The sequence below is a fragment of the Hibiscus syriacus genome, unplaced genomic scaffold (assembly GCF_006381635.1).
Source record: "Hibiscus syriacus cultivar Baekdansim isolate YM2019G1 unplaced genomic scaffold, ASM638163v2 tig00110206_pilon, whole genome shotgun sequence".
NCBI classification, from domain to species: domain Eukaryota; kingdom Viridiplantae; phylum Streptophyta; class Magnoliopsida; order Malvales; family Malvaceae; genus Hibiscus; species Hibiscus syriacus.
The window spans coordinates 60,242-84,221 of record NW_024062627.1 but is presented as its reverse complement, the minus strand read 5'-3'; the positions used below and the strand labels follow the sequence as shown (position 1 = coordinate 84,221).

At 36.4% G+C, this 23,980-nt stretch overlaps 1 protein-coding gene, 1 long non-coding RNA gene and 2 pseudogenes across 2 annotated transcripts; all 4 read left to right on the top strand.

Annotated features, from left to right (window-relative positions):
- Nucleotides 1–65: 65 nt before the first annotated feature.
- On the top strand, nt 66–698 carry LOC120219344. The gene is made up of 2 exons (XR_005525294.1): nt 66–181; nt 285–698. It is a non-coding gene; the product is annotated as an uncharacterized LOC120219344 (long non-coding RNA).
- An 88-nt stretch (nt 699–786) lies between these two features.
- LOC120219215 lies at nt 787–2,554 on the top strand (annotated as a pseudogene).
- Nucleotides 2,555–7,651: 5,097 nt separating this feature from the next.
- Nucleotides 7,652–11,927, top strand: LOC120219214 (annotated as a pseudogene).
- Nucleotides 11,928–14,021: 2,094 nt separating this feature from the next.
- On the top strand, nt 14,022–21,495 carry LOC120219339 (signal recognition particle subunit SRP72-like). The gene is made up of 6 exons (XM_039216153.1): nt 14,022–14,251; nt 14,376–14,512; nt 15,332–15,684; nt 19,722–19,826; nt 19,930–20,212; nt 20,342–21,495. Exons 1-6 carry the CDS (start codon nt 14,110–14,112, stop codon nt 21,341–21,343), a joined length of 2,022 nt encoding a protein of 673 aa, XP_039072084.1. The 5' UTR covers nt 14,022–14,109; the 3' UTR covers nt 21,344–21,495.
- The last annotated feature ends 2,485 nt before the right edge of the window (nt 21,496–23,980 follow it).

Below are 23,980 nucleotides of genomic sequence, written 5' to 3'. Positions count from 1 at the left end.
CTTACAATTTACAATTAATTTGTTTCTCTATTTGGATTATTAAATTTCGCTTCACATGTCTTCAGCATCAACACATGATCAAGATGTTTTCAGTTTTCTACCCTGATGAGAGATTTTGTAATGGATTTGAGGAGGTGCTTGCACGATACAGAGAAATTGTTCCCCAGCTTTCGGCTCGCAGGTACCAGATTTATACTTGATCCCTTGGATTATTCTTGTTATATATCCATCTTGATGTCGAACCAGTCAATTCTTACAACAGCCTTTTATGTTTGTTTATGCAGGACCGACATCTTTTGCACCCATCATTGAAATGGCCATGACTATCGTCGAGCAAAGTGGTGGTCAATACCCATGTTTTGCTGATAATTGCCGATGGGCAGGTAATATGTAAGGAGAACTTGGGTTATTTGTTTCAACATTCGGTATATACACACTCGGGCTAGGAGTAGACCGAAACTGAGACATGCTAAGAAAACTTGACTGGCATAACAAAATATTTTGTTACAAGGATAAATCATCTACTAATCATTTGGTATAGGGGGTCTCTATCGCTCTAAATCCGATAGTTTACTGCTGATATCGATAAGGTAACTCTGGATAATTTAGAGAAGAAAAACTGGAAGAAGCATCCATTTGGTATAGGGTCACTATCTCTCCGGATCCAAAGGACATCTGATCATTCTGATGTTGATTGGGCTAACAAATTGTCTGAAGACTATTATGAGTCATCCGTAATATATGTCTGGACGAAATCCAGATCACAGTTTCTGACATTTTTGTTTCATGTATCTCCTAGGTGACAGAAGTGTCGATACACAGCATGGTCAGCTTAGCCCTCAAGAGCAGAAGACATTGATGCAATCGTTAGTGCAGGTGACTACCATTAACTCACCACTTGCTTTAGATTGTCTTGCACGGTATGGTCTAACATAGTTCATTTGGTTGCAGTGAATTCCCCTTGTCAATTGTCCTAGTTGGGGTTGGTGAGGACCTTGGACATGATGAGGGATTTCGATGATAACATCCCTGCTCGTACTTTCGACAATTTTCAGGTGAGCAATTTTTATGTCTCTTGTTATTGTTGAAAACTGAAATTACTAGTCTTGGATGTTTTCACAGTTCTCTTCCCTTTTGTCTACCGTTGAATGTTCTTAGTTGTTAAATTCCACTTCTTTCTTGCCTTACTAGTTTGTGAACTTCACTGAGATTATGTCAAAGAAACGGATCCATTGAGAAAGCAGGCAGAATCGCTCTTTCAGCCTTGATGGAAATACCTTCTCAGTAAAAGCACTATTGAGCTCGGCCTATTGGGGTAATTATTAAAATATTTATCTATGTTTGACTCTTCATTCTTACAGTACCCATTTTTAACACACTTCCGGGCATCCATATGGGCTATGACCCTCCAAGAACTCTTCAATATCTGAAAAAACTTAAACAATTGAATATTTAATCTCGGACATATATTCATACGATACTTATGTTCATTTCTATAACTGTTTAGTAATGTATCATTAATTTCTAATTGTTTTCTTTAATTGATAAACCAGAGGAAGAAAGGGAAACACTTCGGAGAGAGTCCTCTCCACCTCCTATGTATGGTGCCTCGTCTTTCAATAACCAGAAGTCTTATTCTCGCACGAGCAGTTTCCAGCAGGATGCATCTCCATATTCTCAATCCAGCAGTTTTAAGCAGAATGCATTTCCGTATTCTCGCTCAAACAGTTTTCAGAAAAACATACCTCCTTATGCGGATATGATAGCACTGCTACCACAGCCACAGGTCCATCTTATGGACGCTGCTACCATAGCCACAGGTCCATCTTCGAGCTCCCTATACGATAATCGGGTATGTGAAACCTTACATTGAAATAACGCTAGTTAAACAAACTGCCACGCTTTCAGGCCAGTTATGAGGTGTAACAATGGTTGGTTCGGTTCAATTTGAAAGAAAATTTGTAGTTATGTGCTATATTCTTATCCATATACCGAACTGACCCAAACTAAGGTACCAATCCTTTCTTCTTTTAACCCTTTCTCTCTTAATCTTGACAGGTTTGCCCCATTTGTCTTAGTAATCCCAAGGACATGGCCTTTGGTTGTGGACATCAGGTTAGTTAGTTAGTCTCTTGTTCCCATTGCTCTTTCAAGCACGGGTTATATTCATATTCGGTTTCTTTAAGATTCGAAATGTATTTGAAAAATCTTTGGAGGATCGTATTCTGATGACAATATTTTTTAATGCAACTACTTTGAGAAAAATAAAGAGGCGGAACAACAGTGATAAATCTATATATATGTCAAGACTGAATATTGACATCTTTCCCTTAAAATTTGACAGACTTGTTGCGAATGCGGCGAGGACCTCCAAGTGTGCCCCATGTCGGAGTTCCATCCAAACTCGGATCCGGCTTTATTGATCAGTCTTTGTAACCACGTTTTTGGTTCAGTAGACAGAGCCGAACAAGCATTCAATGTCTGGAAGCAATGAAAGGTTAGCCCTTGCCCATGATCTGAAAACTGAGGAAAAAAGTTTAAGGTTCCATTGATGAGCCTTATGTATAGGTCAAGGGGCATAATCTCACCTGATGCGTCCCTCTGCATGGTAAACTCGCTGCTGCTTAGCTTGGTCGAGGTTCATGATGCCGGTAATGCGAGTCCAGACCTTGAGGTTCGAATATATGTGTCGTGTTCATGCATTTTTCTTTCTTGGGAGTGGGATATAACTGGTGTGGTGTTGTCAGGTCTAGACATAACCCAACCATTCAAAGCTGAAAAAGGGAACACACACAATGGAGACTTGTTGCCACACACATTGTATCTTTTATTTTTAATTTCTATGCATGTACTGCCATAAATCAATCATAGCTCAACTATAATCGTCTATGTCAAACGCCGCCGTAGCCAGGGGTCCCACTTATTTAGCCGCGGCATTAGGTATCTCCCACAGCAATATGAGATCCATTCTCTCATTCTTTCCAACAGGGTCAACAAAACTGATCTCGTAGCACTAATCATTATGTTCATCATCTTAATATATGTCGAAATTAATCAAATGGATTAGATCATCAATTTTAATTAAATTTAATATTTGTTATGGTTTTAACGTTGATTATCGAATATTGTTAATGAGAAAAAATATTTTTTTCAATTGTTGATAGTTCGCTTTTTTTTTATTTAGGCAAAGAGTTACTACCAACAAAAAAAAATATTGTTGACCGATATTTTTCTATGAGAGAATTGAAGGCATAATGGAGAATGCAATAAAAGAGAAAATCTCTCGTTTCTACTCAGTCATAGGTGATCAGTATTATAATTATTCTAACTAACAATATTATATAAAAGATTATTATGACTATTTGTAGGTCAACAAAGACAGATCTTGAATTTTGTCTTCATAAATTTTTATTCATACGTTATAGTTGATTCAAAATCATGGTGTTCTCGTCTATAGGAGCCATGAATTTTTTTAATAACTTTTAAAGATTATCTACGAAAATATAATAAATAAATATTTAATAAAAAATACGTAAAAAAAACTACAATCTTTTTATTTACTGATTTATTTATTTATAAACAAAATCAAATCAGCCTGATGCAAACTTCTAATCACAACACAATCAAATGTTGCAAACTATAAAGCAATCGGATATCAGTAAGAAGAAATTTTATTTTCTATGCCAAAACTATAAAACCTGAATAGTAAGCGGAAACTAATTTAGATATTTAGAAGACGAAGTAGCCAACGACAACGCTAATAGCTACACAGACGGCGGAGAAACCGCCTTGGGTGGTGGTTGCACTGTTGCTAGGAGCCTCAGCAGGAGATGTATGGCCCCCAGCTCCAATGGGGCCTTCAACAATATCACCAGCTCCAACAGGACCACCGCTATCGCCGGTGTTACCGATGACATCATGATCATGGTTGGGCATGGGGATTCCTCTCTGGCTGCTAGTCGGCGACGCATTATCTTCGGCGGAAACCAACGCAACAAAGGCAATGTTGAAGAAAAACAAGAGCAACGATTTGACGTGCCATATTTGAAAAATGTTGGGGGTTTCTTCACGGTATTACTGGAGATTGGTTGGGAAAAAGAAGAAGTGGTTGAAATTTTAGGAAGAGCGATTATGGTGGATAAATCTAATGAAGAGTTTGTTAAACAAATGACAAGCGATGACATATTACGGGGGAGGGAGAGATTGGTGATGAATATGATGGGAAAAGCAGGGTTGAGATCCCACACGAGGATAGAGGATTCAGGAAAACCATGCATTTTCTTTTTGTTCATGCAATTTCATGAGGGCAAGTGTCATTACCCACAAGAACGGGATAGCAGTGGTTAACAGAGCTTGAGCTGTTTCATTAATTTGTTCTTGTTTCAAGTAAACAACAGTTCCAAATGAAATGTATATCAACGATGAGGCCGGTTTCGAGTCGAGCCACTCGACGCAGTCGTCGGGTTTCATCATGTCACAACGAACCGTGTCGTTTAACACTTCAGGGTACTTGAATAGTGGACCAACAATCTTTATAGGGCAAACTTGGACATATATCCAACTGTTGCCGCTCGAGTTCTTCGAAAGTGTCCATCAATACACAAAAAAGGCTTATCAAGTTTCTTGAACTGAACAAGAACGGTGGTTCTCAAATAAGGATTAGGAGTCGAAGGGTGCAAAAGCTAGGAACTTCATCTTGCTTGAGAATCGGCATGGCAGGCAGCCGAACATTAATTTCCGGATCACTTTCACTAGGAAACGGCACCAACCCATGATTAATGGTGATATGCAGCAAAACAGCAAAGATTGCACCCAAAGCACTGCAGAATGGATGCAAGGCTTTTGGCAACATCAAGGAATGGTATTGATGATGCAAGAAACGGGCAGTTCTGCTCGGGTTATTTCGAAAAGTAAAAAGTTAATTTTTAAAGATTTTTGCTTCAAAAATAATATTTAAAATTTTAAGTTCTTCGATTATCTTTAAGATAAGAAGAGTATATTTAAAAAAATGATTTTTGAAGGAAAAGAATGAGAAATTGATTTCTAAAGATTTCTTGTTTAGTTATGTTTTCACATCACTAAATCTAAAACTAAAATTTAAAAAATATAAAATTTAACGATATTTATATGTATTAAATTTTGAACAATTTTATTGAAAAATCTTCGATTATCTCTGATCAACATAAGTCTACTACCATCCCATAGACATTTCTAGTTGAATCAATCTTGTATTCAATTGAATGAGCTACGATATTGTGTATTCTTATATTTTGGTTATTAAATCCTGTAAATATTACAAAATGATCATGAACTTTAAAAATATTATAAATGGTCAATAAGTTAATTTTTTTTTTGGAATTGAGATGAGGAAGAAGCCTAGACAGCTACTGAGAGCTTAGCATAGGGAGGTCTTTGAACATCTCGATTAATTAGAAGACGTATGGAAGCCGAAACAAGCGAAGCATATAATCACAAGGTAGTGCAAACTTAGACATTCCATCTGCAACCATGTTTCCTTCTCGAGAAAATGGTTAATAAACTATTTATAATTACAAAATTGGAAAATACTTAACTTAGGTGGACATACTCAGTCAACCCATTACTAGACTGTTAATAACTTCTAACAATTATGTCGTAACCGTTCTTCGGGTGAGCCCGGAATCAGGTTCTGACTTAATTTCGATATGATGGAGTCGCCACCGATCTTTTTAAAATTAGGTTGATTAGATACCTTAATTTGTCATTTTACCTGATCTGTGTTTTTTTACCAGAATTGAATCGGATTCGGGAGTCGATTACAATCAGAGAAGGATTAGTACCCCTGTACTGCCCTTTCGATACTAATTTAATTTCTCGGTTGTCTTAATTATGAAAATCAAAGCTTAAATTAAAATTTAAAAGTTTGATCCAAATTACTTACCATTGAAGGATTTAAATTTGACCCTAAAAAATAAATCAAATTAATGTTAACTAAAAAAAAGAAAATAAAAGGAAATTTGAATTAAAGTGACCAAATTGAAAAGAGTTAAAGATTAATGATCAAATTGGAATTAACTAAAGGCTGCAAGAAGAAAAAAAAGTTAGGGGTGGGTCAAATTGCATAACTATAAAATAAATAGGATTAAATTGAATAAATTATAAATTCAAAGGTAAATTTACAACAGGTGACCAAAATGAATTACGCATCAAAACTACAGGGATTGAAAATAATTTAAGAATTTTGTATTTACAAATGCCCTCTATATAAATACTCCCCAAATCACAAAATAATAATAATAACATTTCAACCATTTCTCCTAAAATCAACCCCTATCCCTTCTCTCTAAACTATCTCTAAGCTCTCCTCAACCGCCACCACCCAATGGAGCCCACCGCCCTGACCGCCGCTCCGACCACCGACAACGGTGATTGAAAAACCCTAAGTCTACCTCAAAAGCTTCCTTGCCACCCCTGAACCCAAAACCAAAGCCTAAATACCCGAAACATACCCCAAAACGGAGTAGATTAACAAAAAGGTTTCGACTTTACCTTTTCCGGAGAGCTTTCCAACTATTGCCTTATTCGAGCCTAAATCGCGTTTTTTTTGGCTTTGATTTGGTTTGGTGCTTCGATGCTTTTTCCGTTGTGTTATGACAGATTGGGTGGGGGTATTTATACCCCACTGCCGATGGTTGTTGTTTATGCTCCCAATGGGTTGTTCCCTTATTCGTTATTTCGCGGTCGTTCGTGTGACGACCATCCCGGGATGGTTCAGTCCTTGGATTGTTTAGCCGAGTAATCTCGGTCGGTTGGTAACCACGTTGGCGTGTGGCCTTCACGCTACTCCTAATGCTCTTGGCCGTTGATCAAGCAGATCCAACGACTCTTGGTCTTACGACTGGTGCTAAACATGAAACCCTAGCTTCTGCGGATTGGACAGTTGGGCTCGAATCCCGGGTCGGATCAGGCCTACGTCGGCTGGGCCTTGCTGGCTTCGCTGGGTCAGGAACCCTTGTTGGACGTGACTGCCCTTTGGACCTAAAAATGGAATAAAATAAATAAATACATAAAATAACTGATAATACATTTTCAAAATAAAAATCATTTTTCTAATATATATCTATATATTATGTTTTCAAAAAATTTTTTTTTAAAATATATTATACATTTTCAAAAGTATTTTTAAAATATATATATATATATTATACGTTTTCAAAATTTTTTAAAAAACTATATTATACGTTTTCAAATTTTTTTTTCAAAACTATATAATATATACAAGTTTTCAAAAATATTTTTAAAATATATAATATATGTTTCAAAAATTATTTTAAACTAAATATATGTTTTTAAAACATATTTTCAAAACCATAATATATTTTCACAAATCATTTTTAAAATTATATATTATGATTAAAACATTTAAATTATGTGTTTCCAAAATATTTTCAAAAACTACATTATACTATTATATATGAAGTCCGAACGAAAATGAAAATGAGTGACTAGAAGTTCAATTATCATTTATAAACAAAATTCAGATTTTAAGGAATATTTTATAATGTTTAAAAATTAATATAAAAATATTTAGGATAATGGTGATCATTTATGAAATCTACCGTTTATATTAGAATATTTAATAAAATTCATTATCGAGAAAATGAGCTGAGGGTGCATAAAATTACAAAGAACCACTGATTAGGGATTTGAAAACCTTCCACATTCTTCTCATTTCGAAGGTCTGAAACACTAAGGAAGAAAGAAGAAGCGTAGATCGTTGACGAAACAGTGAAAATCGAGGATAATGGCGCTGGCGTTCGACGAGTACGGGAGGCCATTCGTTATTCTAAAAGAGCAAGGGCAGAAAACGAGGCTTAGAGGGCTCGAAGCTCAAAAGGCCAACATTTCCGCTGGCAAAGCGGTCGCTCGGATCCTACGAACCTCTCTCGGACAAAAGGAATGGATAAGATGCTCAAAGTCCCGACGGCGATTTAACCATCAGTTAACACCTTTCCACCTCTTTCTATGTTTTCTAATTTCTTACTTGTTCCTTAAGTTTCGGGTTACCCGATTAGGGTTTTCCGAATATGATTTCGGTTTTGGATCTGTTTGACATGAACTTTGAAACGATAAGGTATTTAGATTAAGCAATTTTGAAGACAAGTGTAGGTTTTAATGGCACTTTTAGGATTTGTATTCACTTTATGGAACCTCACTAGTTTTTGAATTCTATACTTGCTTAGGTATAGTTACCACATATATTAATGTTTCAGGATAGCTTCTTGAAGTTTATGTTCCGAAGTAAATGTTAAATTTGAGGATGTTGGATTGATAGTGGAATTATACTTTATTGTGTTCAAACTTCAAAGTTTACTGACGCTTCTTTTGTACTTGTTCGGTATTGCCAGCTATGATGGGGCAACAATATTAGAACAGATGGATGAAGACAATCAATGCTAAGCTGATGGTTGAGCTGTCTCGGAGTCAGGACGAAATTGGTGATGGAACAACTGGTGTGTCGTCCTGGCTGGGGCACTTCTAGAGCAGGCAGAGCGGTTAGAATAGGGATTCACCCCATCCGGATTTCAGAGGGTTATGAAATGGCATCTAGAATAGCTGTTGACCATTTGGAACATATAGCTCAAAAGTTTGATTTCGGACCTACAAATTTAGAGCCTTTGGTTCAAACATGCATGACCACTCTGTCCTCAAAAATGTAAGTTTATAGCTTTTTTTCGGTGGTCTTTCTGTACCGTATACAGTTTCTATTTCCCATAGCAATGTTCAGATCACAATAATCCATTACTAGGAACATTATTGTTATAACTGGAACAGGATAATACTGGCTTCTTATGTTGCCTGGCTAATTTTTTTATTGCATCTTACTCTGCTATAGGAGAAATTTTGTCTAGTTTGTTTCAAGATGTTGCTTTTCTGAGTGAAGGCTAATTCATATGATGCCATCCTTCCTACATGTCTGGTAATTGTGATATCCTTCCTCCACCACTTGCATTGCCAATCAGATTAGATGGTCATGGCTGCTATCAGTATGATGTTAAATACAATTAATTGTCTCTATGTAGTCTCAGTTTGTATTCCTTCTTATATAGTAGTCTGGAACTAATTTGGTGGCTTGTGGCTCAATTAAATAGCTCTTTCTGTCAGCTAGCAGTTTGTAATTGTATGACTCCTAATATTGTGATTCATGAAAATGTTCAACGAATTTTGTAAATCAAATGCTAAACTTATGTATTTTGTTATATTTTAGCATCGTAAATGTGTAACCATTTTAACTGTTTGTAGTGTGAACCGTGCAAGCGTGCTTTGGCTGAAATTTGTGTTAAAGCAGTTCTTTCTGTTGCTGATCTAGAGAGGAAAAAAGATTGAGCTAATATATGGGATTACTGTGATAAGGACATGAGTCATCCTCAGATGCCAAAGCAAATTGAAGATGCAAAATTGCAATTAACTTGCCCATTTGAGCCACCTAAGCCAATGACTAAGCATAAGGTAGGGATTGATACAGTGGAAAAGTTTCAGACTCTGCGTCAGCAAGAGAAAAGTATTTTGATGACATGTTCAGAAATGCAAGGTATGGCCACAGATTGGTGCTCTGAGGAATTCCCTTTTCAATTTCAAGTGGATCTTTCACATTCTTTCTTGCTTGAGATTAACCTTTTTTTGTTATTGTTTTTTTATGGGAGGGGGTGGGGTTGGAATTACTATTTTGGCCACCTTAGTAATTTTGGGATGGGGTTGGATGGCTTGTTCTGATTGTACTGTTTTTCAGGATGTGGTGCCACCTTGGTCATCTGTCAGTGGGGTTCAATGATGAGGCAATCATTTATTGATGAACCGGAATTTGCCTGCTGTTAGATGGGTTTGGTGGTGGAATTGGAACTTATAGCAATAGCTACAGGTTTGTTTCTGTTTAGTTTATTTTCATTTGGCATCATGCTAGTGAAGTTCATGTTAGATTAAGATTTAGTTTCTAGTAGAAGTGCAAACTTAACTTGTAATGAGTAATTTAATAATATTTATCTCTATAGGTGGAAGGATTGTGCCAAGGTTCCAGGAGTTGACCCCAGAAAAGCTGGGAAGGGTATGCTAATTCTTTCCTTATCTGTCCTACATTGCTTAGAAATGTGTGCTAGATAAATTCCTCTTTTTGAAATTTTTTTCATGCGATAGATAGAGGGCACTGGTGAAAGCTCAAGTGAGATGATTCGACATTTAATGACTTTTGGTTTAAGCAAGCACTGGAGCTTTGCTAATTTGGACTATAACAATTCATGTTTGATGAAGTTTTTATATTTTGAAATTTTAGGTTTACCCCCTGGCATATCATCTGTATCTTACGGGAACACTTATTTGCTTCTTTTTTCTATTTCTAGGCTGGTTTGGTCAGGGAGAAGTTTGGCACCACAAAAGATAAAATGCTGTACAATGAGCATTGTGCGAATTCAAGGCCGTAACCATATTTATTCGTGGAGGTAGATTCTTTCTCCTTGTTCTAATTGGTTGCAATTTAGTTTGTGGTTTTACATTTTGTTTGATCGGTAATATAGTTATCTCTAATCAATCATTAGAAACAATATGAATGTTCACGGTATTGTGATTTGATTTTGTATCTTGAACCGGGTAAAGCCTACACACTTGGTCGCTATGTGAATTACTTCTGCGTATTCTCCTGTTCCTAAATTATTGTTATGCCTCCCGGTCTACATGAGAGAGACCACTTAGCATCCTTATTGGAGACAGCTTTGGAGCGAGGCTTTTTACCAGCTAACTTTAAACTGGATAAACAAATAGGAAAATGAATAGGTTGAAGAGTAATCTGAGGCTAAGCTTTACATGACACTTTCTACACATTCGGAGTCATTTCATACTTTCATTTTAGTAGAATGCAATCTACTGCATTCTTGTTTTGAGATGATCAGACATTTTTTCCTGTTCAATACATAATTGATTGGGCATTTTTGAAATTTTATTGTAGAGACTGATTTGACAAAGTGACGAATACCAAAGTGTAATGCACTAAGCTGGATTGAGATGGTTAGGCGAATATGTATCTCATAGAATGTTTCCATCTGTGTTTGATGGTGCTTTAGGAAACAGATGATAGTGGAGGAGACAAAGCGCAGCATCCACGATGCGCAGCATCCACGATGCAGCTAGAATCTCATTCGCAATAGTTCTATTGTTTATGGTGGTGGCTCAGCTGAGACTGCTTGCTCAATTGCGGTAGAGACGGCTTCAGATAAATATCCTGGAGTTGAGCAAGTAAGAAGTAGCACGCTGAATCATCTAATAGTTCATTTCCTTTTTGTTGTGGGAATCATATTTTCTATCAATTTTTTATCTGCAGTATGCAATCCGGCATTCGCTGATGCTTTAGATGCTGTCCCCATGGCTCTGGCTGAAAATAGTGGGCTCCAACCCATTGAGACGTTACAGCAGTGAAATCTCAACAAATTAAGGTAATTAATAAGTAGTACAATGATGACTTTGGTCCTGTATGATCACCTCCATGGAGTGTTATCATTAATTTGGTTTTATATCTGATGTGCAGGAAAATAATCTGCACTTCGGAATCGACTGCAATGATGTTGGACTATGATATGTGTGAGCAAAATGTCTTTGAGACACTGATTGGGAAGCAGCAGCAGGTCTTTCTTGCAACACAAGTTGTTAAGATGATTTGAAGATTGATGATGTCATTTCCCCATCTGACTACTGAACATCATGGTCCAGCTGGAGGTTAGCCTAATTTGATGGTTCTGTATTCTTCACTGTGAAACCTTGTGTTCACTTTAGAAGTCAGAGAAAGCATGTTTTGCATATGATTTTTGAACTGCCATCTCTTGGTTGATAGAATTAGCGCACTTATTGTCACATGCCATTGCATGTTTCTTTTTTCAGTCGCGTTTGGATCGTTGGTACTAGTTCTTCCCCTGTATTTAGAAATGCTTGACAATGACAATTGCTATTTAATATATAATTTGAATTTTGGCTGCTTCCTTCAAATATATTGTCTTTGCAGTAGAGTATACTCGATTTTTTAAAAAGTATTTTCCTATACTGGAGAATACCATTCTCTTATATCCGTATCAAATATGAGTTGGTGTTTCTTGTTTCTTTTTAAGTCACTTTCAATCACCTATGGATCATTTGGTTCTAGTTTTTCTCCTGAATGTTGCTGGACAAAAAAATGCTATTTAATGTGTGGTCTGATTTTTGTTTGTTTCCCTCTAATAAATCGACTTTATTTTGTATAATATATTTGTAAACTTTAGAATTACACAAAATGAAATGAACGCCTTTTAAAATTGCTCAAAGTTCTCCCATATATTTCCGAGTATCATTCTCTCATATCCATGCCAAAATATGTGTTGGATGCACAAAACGAATGAATGAACGCCTTTTAAAATTGCTCAAAGTTTTCCCATATATTTCAGAGTATCATTCTCTCATATCCATGCCAAATATGTGTTGGATGCAGCCTGTGCGGCATAAAACTTAGGGCCTTTGCGCTTAAAACCATTTTCTTAGGAAACTGAATTCAGATATTTATGTCGATTATGTGCTGGACACAAATTTTAGGCAATGAAGACTATCCCAAATCCGACTAGGGTTCTAGTGTAACTGAAATGAATATGGTGAATTTCTTTAGTATTTTTTTTCATATGTTGGAGGTTACATCCCCATATTCTGCATTAACAGTTGCAGATCAGTTAATTTAAGAATGCAACTTAAATAAGTAGGCAATGGACCTTAACACATATTTTGAAATTTGAACCATTAACAACTTTATGGCCTATGTGCTAAACCATTTTCTTAGGAAATCAACCTACAGTAGTAATGCTTAGGGCCCCTTGATAACCTAACTTAAATCTTCACAACACTTCTGTTTGTTTCTATTTACAACAGAAAGGAAATCTAAACATCAAACGCTTCTGTTTGAGTTGCTTGATAACTATAATACTATTATATTTCAAAAATTGAAGGACTGCCGTTCATGTTTGAAAATTCTGGGACGGGAAATCAAGAAAGCTAATTCCGATGAGAGGATTGGGGAAGAAAACAGAAGGATGCTTCTGTTAGTTCTAGCATGTTTTAGCCTAGTCAAGATTTTTTAGATTATTGTAAGAAGAGTTTGCATTTGTGTCACTTGGAGATTCTATTCTTGTATCCTTTATGCTATTTTATATTTTAATGAGTGTTGTTTGGATCTGTCGCATTATACCCGAGAAAGCAAACCATTTGCAGTAAAACAGCATTACGAGCATTGATATTATTTATCTATTCATTGTGTCGATGCGATGAAGACGAAAGCAAGAAAAAAAAAACATGATTCACGTGCTTCTTCATGCGAAATGCAATAAAAAAAAACACATCATATTCGAATTGCTTTCATTAGTAAATTATATACATATGATGAATACTATATCAAAACATATGATCATACAAACTTAGTAGAAACGACAGTGTAACCTATGTTGTTCCAGTTTGTTTTTGTTGAAATACGTGTATTAGACATATTTGATATATATGTACATAGGCATGAAGATATGATCTGAGGATCCTTCAAATGCATGGAAAAGCGACATTATACTCATTATCATATACGTACTTATATTTGACTATTATACTCGAATCGGAGTAACATAGGCTTTAACATTATTTTAACAGACTAAAGCCAAGGACAAGAAAACTTCCACAAGCCTCAATTCTGTATCAAATGCAAATATGACTTCGTTGACCAATATAAAGTTGTGTCAAGTTAATGCCACGTCAGTGTTTAAAAAGATATTTTATTACTTCATTATTTTTATTTGTACTTGGAAAAAGAATCATAATATATAGCATTAAATCAGATTACTTGGACTTGGTATGAGTTTACAACTACAAGTACACACAATTTGGTATTCAGGCCCATAAGGTTTACAACGGGCTTTTATTGTGTTATTTGTTACCACCAAAGCTAGAGGCCCATCTGAAAGAAGAGAAAGAAGAGAAAACCGAAGAGATGGAACGACATTAAGAAAAAGAAACCCTCAAAGTCTCATTCCATCTGTTTGGTAAGCGAGAAGAGAAGGAGGATCTGATTTTCTTCGCTGGAGGAAATCCATGGCGCCCAAGTCTAAAGAGAGGCCAAAAGCGGCTGCAGCGCTGTCGCAGCCTCCTCCCCCTATCGAAGATCTTTTCACTTCACTCAACAGACACATCCAACGATCTGAATTCACACAAGCCGTCAAAGTTGCAAATCAAGGTGCATTACTTTCGCAATTTTTTTCCAGTTTTTAACTATTTCCACAATCAATCAAATCTAGTTTTGAATTTTTACGCAGTTCTGTCAGTTGCACAATTCTGACTTAATTTTGAATTTTAAGCAGTTCTGTCAGTTGCGCCGGGTGATGAAGACGCCATTCGATGCAAAGTTGTGGCGTTGATAAAGGCCGATAAGATTGAGGATGCTCTCTCAGCAATTCAATCTGCTCAGAAGGTTTCTTTTGATTTCAGTTTCTACGAGGTCGGTCATTTCCCGCATTTTCTTTTTCTTTTATTCTGATTTTGGTTTCAATTTTATACGATTACTGAATCTTATTGAACAATAAAAATTGAAGTATTAGATATTTGTAAATGGGAAAAAAATGCAGGAGTTCACCTGTCTATATGGTAATTTTGTGTTCCAATTTTGGACATTGGGTTATTTGCACCTTTTGATCATAATTAGTTTTCATCGAAAACTAAATAGCAAAATAGTAACCAGACAGAATTTAAGTTAATTGTATATACTTTGATTGATATATCATTTAGTATATTTGGGAAGTTTGCTCATAAACATGATTTGGAGTTCAAGTTATTGCTTTTATGGTTGATTTATTTCACTTTCGGGTAGTCTATAAGAGGTGTTTTTATGGTATGAGACTTAAATGCAAGACTTTTAATTAATTTTTGGTCTTATCATATTCTTTCATTGCTCTTTTTCTATGTAATGGATCACACATTTGTATACTTTATCAGCTTGACCTGTTCATTCATGTTTCCCTTTTATGTTGCTGTAACTCTTCAATTTTTTTGAAGCATACATATCCGACACATTTTGGACATGGGCATGAGGGTATGACCCTCCAAAACATGAAAAAACTTCTTAAAAAATAAAAATGCCCATGTCGGGCACATTCTGTTTTTGATACACTTGAATCTGAGTAACATGGTTTCACTCTGCACCTCATGTTTGCTTTCTTGTTATTTTAATTTATCTAATCAATAATATATTGCCACGTTTTGGGTGCATTGATGTTCCAAATCTAAATAATATACCTGCTTTCTTTCTATCTTTAAATAGGCATATTGCCTATACCGACAAAACAAGTTGGATGAAGCTTTGAAGCTTTTGGAGAAGCAGGATAAGACTCAACCTAGGATGTTGTTAGAATCTCAGATTCTATATCGTCTAGGGAAAATGGACGCTTGTGTTGATATCTGTCGAAATCTTCAAAGAGCAAAGATTGATTCCTTGGAAATAAATTTGGTTGCTGGTTTGGTTTCTGCTGGAAGAGCTTCTGAAGTGCAAGGAACATTGGATTCCTTTAAAATCAAAGCTACTAGCAGCTTTGAGTTGGCATACAATATTGCTTGTTCTTTAATTGAAGGAAATAAGCTTAAGGATGCAGAACAACTCTTGCTCACTGCCCGAAGGTACTTCAGTATTTTTATTGTTTGGATGTGCGTATGTATTATCATGAAAATTTTGCTCATTACTCAATAATGGTTGGGGGATCAATGTTTAATTTTATTACTAGATTCATAGATTAATTGTGTTTTGGGCTAGTATCATGTCAATAATGTTTTTAGATTTCAGAGGAACCGAGAAAAAGTATCGAGCATATGTTGGTGGGCCTTCTTTATATCGGAACTTTCCATTATAACTATAGTTTAGTTATCCTAGTTGTCTAATGTCTATATTTTTAGTTTGATCTGTTTTTAATTGTTTAACTTATTTTGTTCTCATTACCATTTCGACTTCATAAATACACAGCTGAGTGGTGCCACCTCCTGTGATTTGACTTTCAAAATAAATTTATAATTCTTGGTAATTTTATTGTGCTCTAGGTGTTGTAGCAGACATAGGTAGGTTTTCCATGGCTGACCCCACGAAAATTCTCTTAAAAATAATTTAATAATACTCCATAATTGCATTTCAATCTAGCATAAATTTGAAAAAGGCACCTATTTGTTCTCTTGAAACATTCTACAAAATGCTTCAGAAATTCCTTTTCAAACAAAGTGTAGTTAAAAATCAGCTTTCAGATGGATTAGGTTCTAGCAACTCCTTTTCAGATGCAGCAAGGGATAAAATTGGAAAGCGAAGTTGAATGTTTTAAAACTCATATCATTATGATGATATCCGTAGTTTTGCCCCGGGACCCTCCTTCTCTTTTTAGCTCTTGGTCTGAATTGAGGGTGAATTCGACGATTTGGAAGTTTATTCCGGGAGTCGTCTTTTGGTCCATTTGGAAAGCTAGGAATGCAATTGTTTTTGAAGGAACATCACTTGAAAGGCTGTCTCTTTTTTTCATTGTTAGATTTAGGTTAACTAAGTGGTTTCTAGCCAAGTTCCCTCAGTTTCTTATCCAGGAGGATATGCTGATTGGTGACCCATCCCTTGCAGATAGTTTTTCGGTTCCTAAATCTAAGGGTTGTCCTGTGCTTTGCTGGCTCCCCCCTCCAGTTGACTTTTTTAAGATGAATGTTGATGGAGCTGTAAGGTTTGATGGTTCGGTTGGAGGTATAGGAGGTATTTTAAGAGATTGGAATAGTTGCACACTACTAACTTTTTCAGAGAGTATTGGTCAAGGTCCCCCTCCAGTTGCTGAATTAAAAGCTATTAAAAGAGGCATTGAAATCTTTCTTTCTTCAGGTTGGGTTTCTGTTGGTAGGTTGATTGTAGAGAGTGACTGTTAAAGAGATTTTGTCACTTATTTCTGAAAAGGTGTTGTTAGCTAGGTTGATTCCAAGGGTTTGTAATTGGGAGGCAGATAGTTTAGCAAAGAAGGGGATTGGTTGATTGTAAGGCTTTAGCTTTATGTTGTTTTTTTCAATTTTGTAGTTTTTTTTGGGTGTAATTGTTAAGTCTTATGTATTTCTGTTATATTAATAAAATGAGGCACTCTTTTCCTCCTTCCGCTAGTTGGCTCTTTCATTCGGGTCTCTTTCAAGGGTTTTCTTTTGGTAAGAATCATTCCTCATTTTTGTTGTCCCATCTTCAGTTTGCAGATGATTTTATTATTTTCTGCCAAGCTTCTATTACCCAGATTAAGAATGTTAGTAGAGTTTTGAGGATTTTCAGCTTGATTTCGGGACTGCATATTAATTTAGCTAAGAGCAAACTTTTTGGTATTAATGTGGAGAATGATATCCTTGAAGATTGGGCTAGGGAGATTGGATGTTCTATAGGTACATTTCCATCGGTTTATCTTGGACTTCCGTTGGGGGCGTCAAAGAATTCAGAGAAGTTGTGGGATCCGGTGATTGACAGCTTTTCGTAGAAGTTGGCAGGTTGGAAAGCTGTTTCGTTATCTATGGCTGGCCGATTGGTGCTAATCAAGTCTGTTTTATCATCTCTCCCTATTTTTTTCCTATCCATTTTTAAGTTGCCCTCTACTGTCTGTCATCGGTTAAATTCCATGATGTCGAATTTTTTATGGGGAGGAGGGGTCGAAAAGAAGAGAATGCATTGGGTGAGGTGGAATACTATCTGCATGCCGTTGAGTGGAGGAGGCATGGGTTTTGCTGATTTGAATCTAACAAACCGAGCGCTGCTGGGAAAGTGGGTATGGAAATTTGCTAATGATAAAAATTCGTTGTGGAAGAATTTCTTATGTAGCAAACACGATGTGAGTTGTCATTCCATGGATATTTCTAAGGTCCTTTCTCCAAAAGACTCTTGGATATGGAGGGGAATTGTGAATAATTTTATTAAGGATGATGCTATTGGTGGTTGTCTCCGATCTCATGCTAAGCTTCAAATCGGTAATGGCAAATCAATTTCTTTTTGGAGCGATTTATGGATTGGGGAGTTCCCTTTGAAACTGCTTTTCCCGAGGATATTTGCTCTTTCTACAAATAAATTGGGTACAGTAGTGGATTTTGGTAGTTTTGATTCCAATGGATGGGGATGGAATATTCAGACGAGAAGGAGTCTTTGTGATTGGGAGATTGAGCAGTTGGCAGAGTTATTGGATATGCTTAAAAACATTAATCTTTTGGAGCATTTGGAGGATTGTTTGTTGTGGGATGGTTCGGGTGAGGGTCTGTTCTCAGTTAAAGCTTGTAGGAGAGTTCTTTCTTCTTCTCTTGATGATTCTTTTCAATGGAATAAGTGTGTTTGGCAGGGTTTAGTTCCACCTAGAGTGGAGACTTTCCTTTGGCAACTATCCCACCAAAAAGTTGCAGTGAGAGTGGAACTGTTGAAAAGAGGGGTTCATTTAGGGGATAACACTCTCTGCCCTTTTTGTAATCAAAGGGATGAATCAGTTCAGCATTTATTTATTTCTTGTGTTGTTTCTTGGGATTTGTGGACTAAGCTTTTAGGGTACTGGGGTATTCAGTTAGCTATTCCACAAGACCCTCCTAGTCTGCTCTGTTCGTGGGCTGCTTTGATGCCTAATTCTGCTATTTGGAAGTTTATTCCAGGGGCTGTTTTTTGGTCAATTTGGAAAATGAGAAATGAGTTAATTTTTGAAGAAAGAAAACTAGACAGAATTTTACTGTTTTTCACTGTTCGTTTAAGGTTAGCCAAATGGTTTTTAGCAAAGTATCCCCTAGTCTCTATTCAGGTAGACTCTCTAATTGGTGATCCCTCTTTGGCTGACCATTTTTCTGCTCCTAAGGTTCTGAACAGCATTGTGTACTGCTGGAATCCTCCTCTGGTGGACTATTTTAAGATGAATGTGGATGGGGCTGTTTGCTGTGTTGGGATGATGGCTGGTATATGAGGAATTCTCAGGGATTGGAATCGGGTTACTCTTCTTTCATTCTCTGAAAGTGTCGGGCCTACCACACCTATTCTAGCAGAACTTAAAGCTATCAAAAAAGGCATTGACATATTTTGTTTCTTCAGATTGGGTGTTGAAGGGCAAGCTTATTATCGAATGTGACTCAAAGACAGCAGTGGATTGGATCATTAATCAAGTTTCTGCCCCGGTTTTTCTGTCTAATTTTGTTAAGGAAATTGTGGCTTCTGTTTCTTTAATTCATGCTATTGTCAGGTGGATTCCTAGGAGTTGTAATTGTGAAGCTGACAAGTTAGCGAAGGAGGGAATTGGGTGATTGTAGTCATGGATTTAGTTGGTTTGTATGCTGTAGAGGAATAGTGTGTCAGGAGTGTTTTATGTTGGTAGTATTTGGCTGGAGAGTTCTTAAGTTTTATGTAAAAGTTTTATATTTAATAAAATTATGTACTCTTTTCCTCCTTCAACTAGTTGGTTCTTGCCTATGGGCAAGGGTCTACTAAGAGGGAGGTTTTTAAAGAGGCATTCTATTCCTATCAAAAAAAAAAAAATCCAGATTTAACATTTTCAATTTTAGTGCTCTAGCTTCTCAGGGAACTGATATAACATACTGCGTAGTTTATTCATTGGATATTAAGATATATCCAAGTAGTGGACTACAGATATACTGATATCAGATGCTGATACACGTTCCTTCTCTTATCTCTTTCTCTCTCTTGTTAGAATTGGTCAGGAAACACTGACAGAAGAAAACCTTGCTGATGAGGACATTGAGAATGAACTTGCTCCTATTGCTGTCCAATTAGCTTATGTTCATCAGGTAAAACAGTAGCATTATGTAACCATTTTCTGTATTATTTCCCTTTTTATCTCCTCCTTGTGAATGTTGTTAATGCAGCAGCCACTAATGTGTGTTAACTTGCTTTATCAGCTCCTTGGTCAAAACACAGGAGGCTGTTGGAGCCTATACAGATATTATAAACCGAAATATGGCAGATGAACCATCACTTGCAGTGGCATTGAACAACCTTATTGCTGTAAAAGGCCCAAAAGATGTATCTGATAGCTTAAGGAAACTTGATCGGCTTAAAGAGAAAGACTCGCAGAAGTTTGAGCTTGCGCATGCAATTGACTTGAAGCTTTCACCAAAACAAAAAGAGACACTATACGTGAATCGTGTTCTACTTCTTCTTCATGCAAATAAGATGGATCAGGTTTTCTGTTTTGGGATTTTGCATTTAGCACTTTTGATATGCATTTTACCGCTCTCTCTTTCGAGGGTAAACAGAAAAAGAAGATAGCTAATAAATTTGTTTCCTTTTTCTGTTGATGAATATCTGCAGGCTCGGGAACTTGTCTCTGTTTTGCCAGAGATGTTTCCTGACAGTGTGATGCCAGTACTGCTTCAAGCTGCTGTCTTGGTAAGAGAAAACAAGGCAGGGAAAGCTGAAGAAATGTTGGATCAATTTGCTGAGACATTTCCTGAAAAGTCGAAGATCATACTTTTGGCAAGGGCACAGGTTGCTACTGCTGCTGGTCACCCTCAAATTGCAGCTGAATCCCTTGTTAAGGTGCCCGATATCCAGCACATGCCTGCCACTGTTGCCACTCTTGTTATTCTCAAAGAGCGTGCTGGAGATATAAATGGTGCAGCCACAGTGTTCGACTCTGCAATCAAATGGTGGAAATCTGCTATGACCGAGGACAACAAGCTCAGTGTTATTATGCGAGAAGCTGCATCCTTCAAGCTCAGGCATGGCAAGGAGGAGGAAGCTGCCCACTTGTATGAGGAGCTTGTAAAAGGTCATGGAGATATAGAAGCATTGGTCGGACTGGTAACTACAGTTGCTCGTGTGAATATTGAAAAAGCTGAAGCTTACGAGAAGCAACTGAAACCATTACCAGGTTTGAAGGGGGTTGATGTGGATGCTTTAGAGAAAACTTCTGGGGCAAAACCTGTTGACGGTGCTTCTCGTGGCGGGATTGCTGATGCTCAAGAGGATGGTAAGACCAAGGAGAAACCAAAGAAAAAGAGGAAGAGAAAGCCGAGGTATCCCAAAGGGTTTGACCCAGCAAATCCTGGTCCTCCACCAGATCCAGAAAGATGGCTCCCAAAGAGGGAAAGGTCAAGTTACAGGCCTAAACGAAAGGATAAGAGAGCAGCTCAGGTGAGAGGATCTCAGGGTGCAGTGGTTAGAGACAAGAGTGAGTCTAGTGCTTCAGCTACCAATTCTAGTACTTCGAACCCGAAATCGCACCAATCCACTAGTTCAAAAGGAGCTTCACAGAACGCTGAGCCAGCACGACCTCAATCCAAGTCCTCAAGAAAGAAGTCTAGAAAGTAATCAGGAGAAAACAACGTTTTTGGGGTAAAGAAGTTTCAAACTGTTTCGCTTAAACATTATTTGTTTCTTCATGGATCATGATAGACGATAGTTGAACTAATTATGATGTTTGCTTTCATATAAAACCCTATCTAATCTTGATTTTTTTTGGAGGGAGAGAAGTGTTTCATAATTTCATTGGATCTTGATATATTCTGTTGTATCTCTGTCATTGGTCATCTCAGAGCAATGAGCTCTGTTTAATCTCTAATAAATAAGGTTGGTGGAGCTGATGAAGGGCCAGCATTAATGGAGTTTGGGTTTTTACATATTATTGATTAGTGCTTCTTTTAGGATTGTAATCAAGTCGAGTCAAACCCAGCCAATAAGAAGTTGAACTCGACTCCAAATCCTGGTCTAGCTTGCCTGAGTTCGGTTCAGCCGAGGGGCTGGCATTTATGGAGGTAGCTGTGTTTCTTTTATGTAATCGAGTTGCGAATCCAGGTTTAGGTTGATCGAGTTTGATATAGTTGATGCAGGCCAGCATTAAATGAGGTAGGATTTTTTTCACATTATTGTTTAGTATTGTGGTTGTATAATTTATTCGTGTCAAACTCAACCCTATAAGAAGTCAACAATCTCGATCAAGTTTTATCTGAGCCGAGCTTGATCTTTAGTTCGATTTGGACAATTAATAAAAAAATATAAAATTATTCTTATAAATGAAAAATAAAATTTTACTTAAGTTCGTTAATTGGTCAGTAACATGCATGAATTTAGTTCAACGATTTTACATTACTTCGATGATTAAACCGATATGGATCTTTTTTCTATTGGAGAGATGGAGCAGTGATTCAAGATTATATATATATATATATATATATATATGCAAAGTGATTTAAATTCTCATTCAAAGTAGTAATAATAATACAATTTAGAAAAAGATTTTATGGAACATTTGAAGGGATTTCGGAAGATTAAAAATAGTGGTCGATTTTTTATATATATTTTTAATTCAAATCCATTATACAATAATTATTTATAAATATAATAATAAAATATATAAATATTTTTAAGTTTTAATATTATTTAAGGTAATGGATCCCAAGCTTGGCTCAACAGAGGCTGACAGTTAAAATTGAAGGGAAGAAGCAAAACGCAACGCCAACGTAAATTAAAAACGCAATTAGGAATGGCAGAACGATGAAGAAATCCTAAATCCGGCTAAGTTCGGGTCGGGTCGTGTTTGAAAATTTTTGGATCGGGTATATAGTTTTTTTAGGGATTTTTTGAGGTTTGTGTTCGGTATCGGGACAAAGTATCCCGACCCGATATATATATATATATATATATATATATAATATTTTATTATTTTATATTTTTTATATTTAAGTGATTTAACCTAGGTTTCTCAGTTCTTACCCGATCCTCACTTTACTCTCTTATCTGCGGCTGCTCTCTTCGTTCTCCACTCTCCAGATCCAATTTTCTCACCATCAACAAATCTTCCTTTCATCAACAAATTGTGCCCGGTAACGTCAGTCGTCAGGTTTGTTCTTCCTTTATCTGTTTACTTTTCTATACATTCGATTCTGCTATTTGATTTTCGGTTTCGTTACTTTCGATAGGGTTGTGTATTTCTATCCTTATCTTCTCAGTTTCCTTTAATTTTGGTTCTGAATCTAGTAGTCACGGTTGATTTTTTGATTAATTATATTTTGAGAGGCTTTTGAATCGGATTTAATCTCTGAGACTTTGAAAATATGCTTATCGTTAAAGTAATGAATAATTTTTCCTTTTGAAATTTTAAACTTCTCTGCTTCATGGAAACAACTGAAACCCACCCCTTGCCCAGAATTTAGGATTCTAGAACAACACTGCTTTTCATTGGTCGGTTAATTTGAGCTAAAGCAAGATTTATTATATGATACTGGGTTTTGTATTTCTTTCTCGTATTTAGGTTTTCATTTTGTTAAGGTTATGCAATTGTTTTAAGATTTTCAAATTGTCCTGCTTCCTGTCTCAACCTGTAGCATTGCCTATTATACCTTTTCTCCTTGCTGTATTGATCTTTTGCTTCTAACACTGATCACTTTATTTGTTCTTATGAGCATGGTTGGTATTAAGATTTATTACTGGCTTGGAGTCTTAGGCAGTTTAGCTGTGAATGTTGGATTCTGGTTTGAATTCACACCCAGTCTGAATGGGCAATTGGAAGTTAGAACACTGTTCACCGTTTGGATTTCAGACAATTATAAATCCAGTTCGTATTCTGACCAAACAGTAGTTATTTTGTTTTGAATTCAAATCCCCAAGTTATTCCTTCCACAGGATTATTTCCTAATCTTTTGTGCCCTGAAAAATTGGATTACCTAATACACATGCTTCATATATATCTTAAATTTCTGTAACAGCCTTTTTCTGTTACTTTTCTATGTCCTACTTTGCTTTTCAATGTTTCTGCAAGATGATGATTTGATCAGCTGCTCCATGAGTCAACTTTTTTCTTGAATTTAATGTATTTCCTTTGACTTGTATCTTTGTAGGGATTTATCAAATAATCAATTAAAGTAAAACTTGGTTGATTTATTGTCGCTCTGTTATGTAGTCTTTCCATTGCTAAATAAATAATAAACTTTTATAGAACCTTACTCTTAT

What these genes read in the sequence shown, in the direction of transcription:
- LOC120219339 (XM_039216153.1), top strand. Translation starts at nt 14,110, where the DNA reads ATGGCGCCCAAGTCTAAAGAGAGGCCAAAAGCGGCTGCAGCGCTGTCG. An exon ending in CTCTTGCTCACTGCCCGAAG is followed by an intron (nt 15,685 to 19,721) that starts GTACTTCAGTAT and finishes CTCTCTTGTTAG; the next exon opens with AATTGGTCAGGAAACACTGA. An exon ending in ATGCAAATAAGATGGATCAG is followed by an intron (nt 20,213 to 20,341) that starts GTTTTCTGTTTT and finishes GAATATCTGCAG; the next exon opens with GCTCGGGAACTTGTCTCTGT.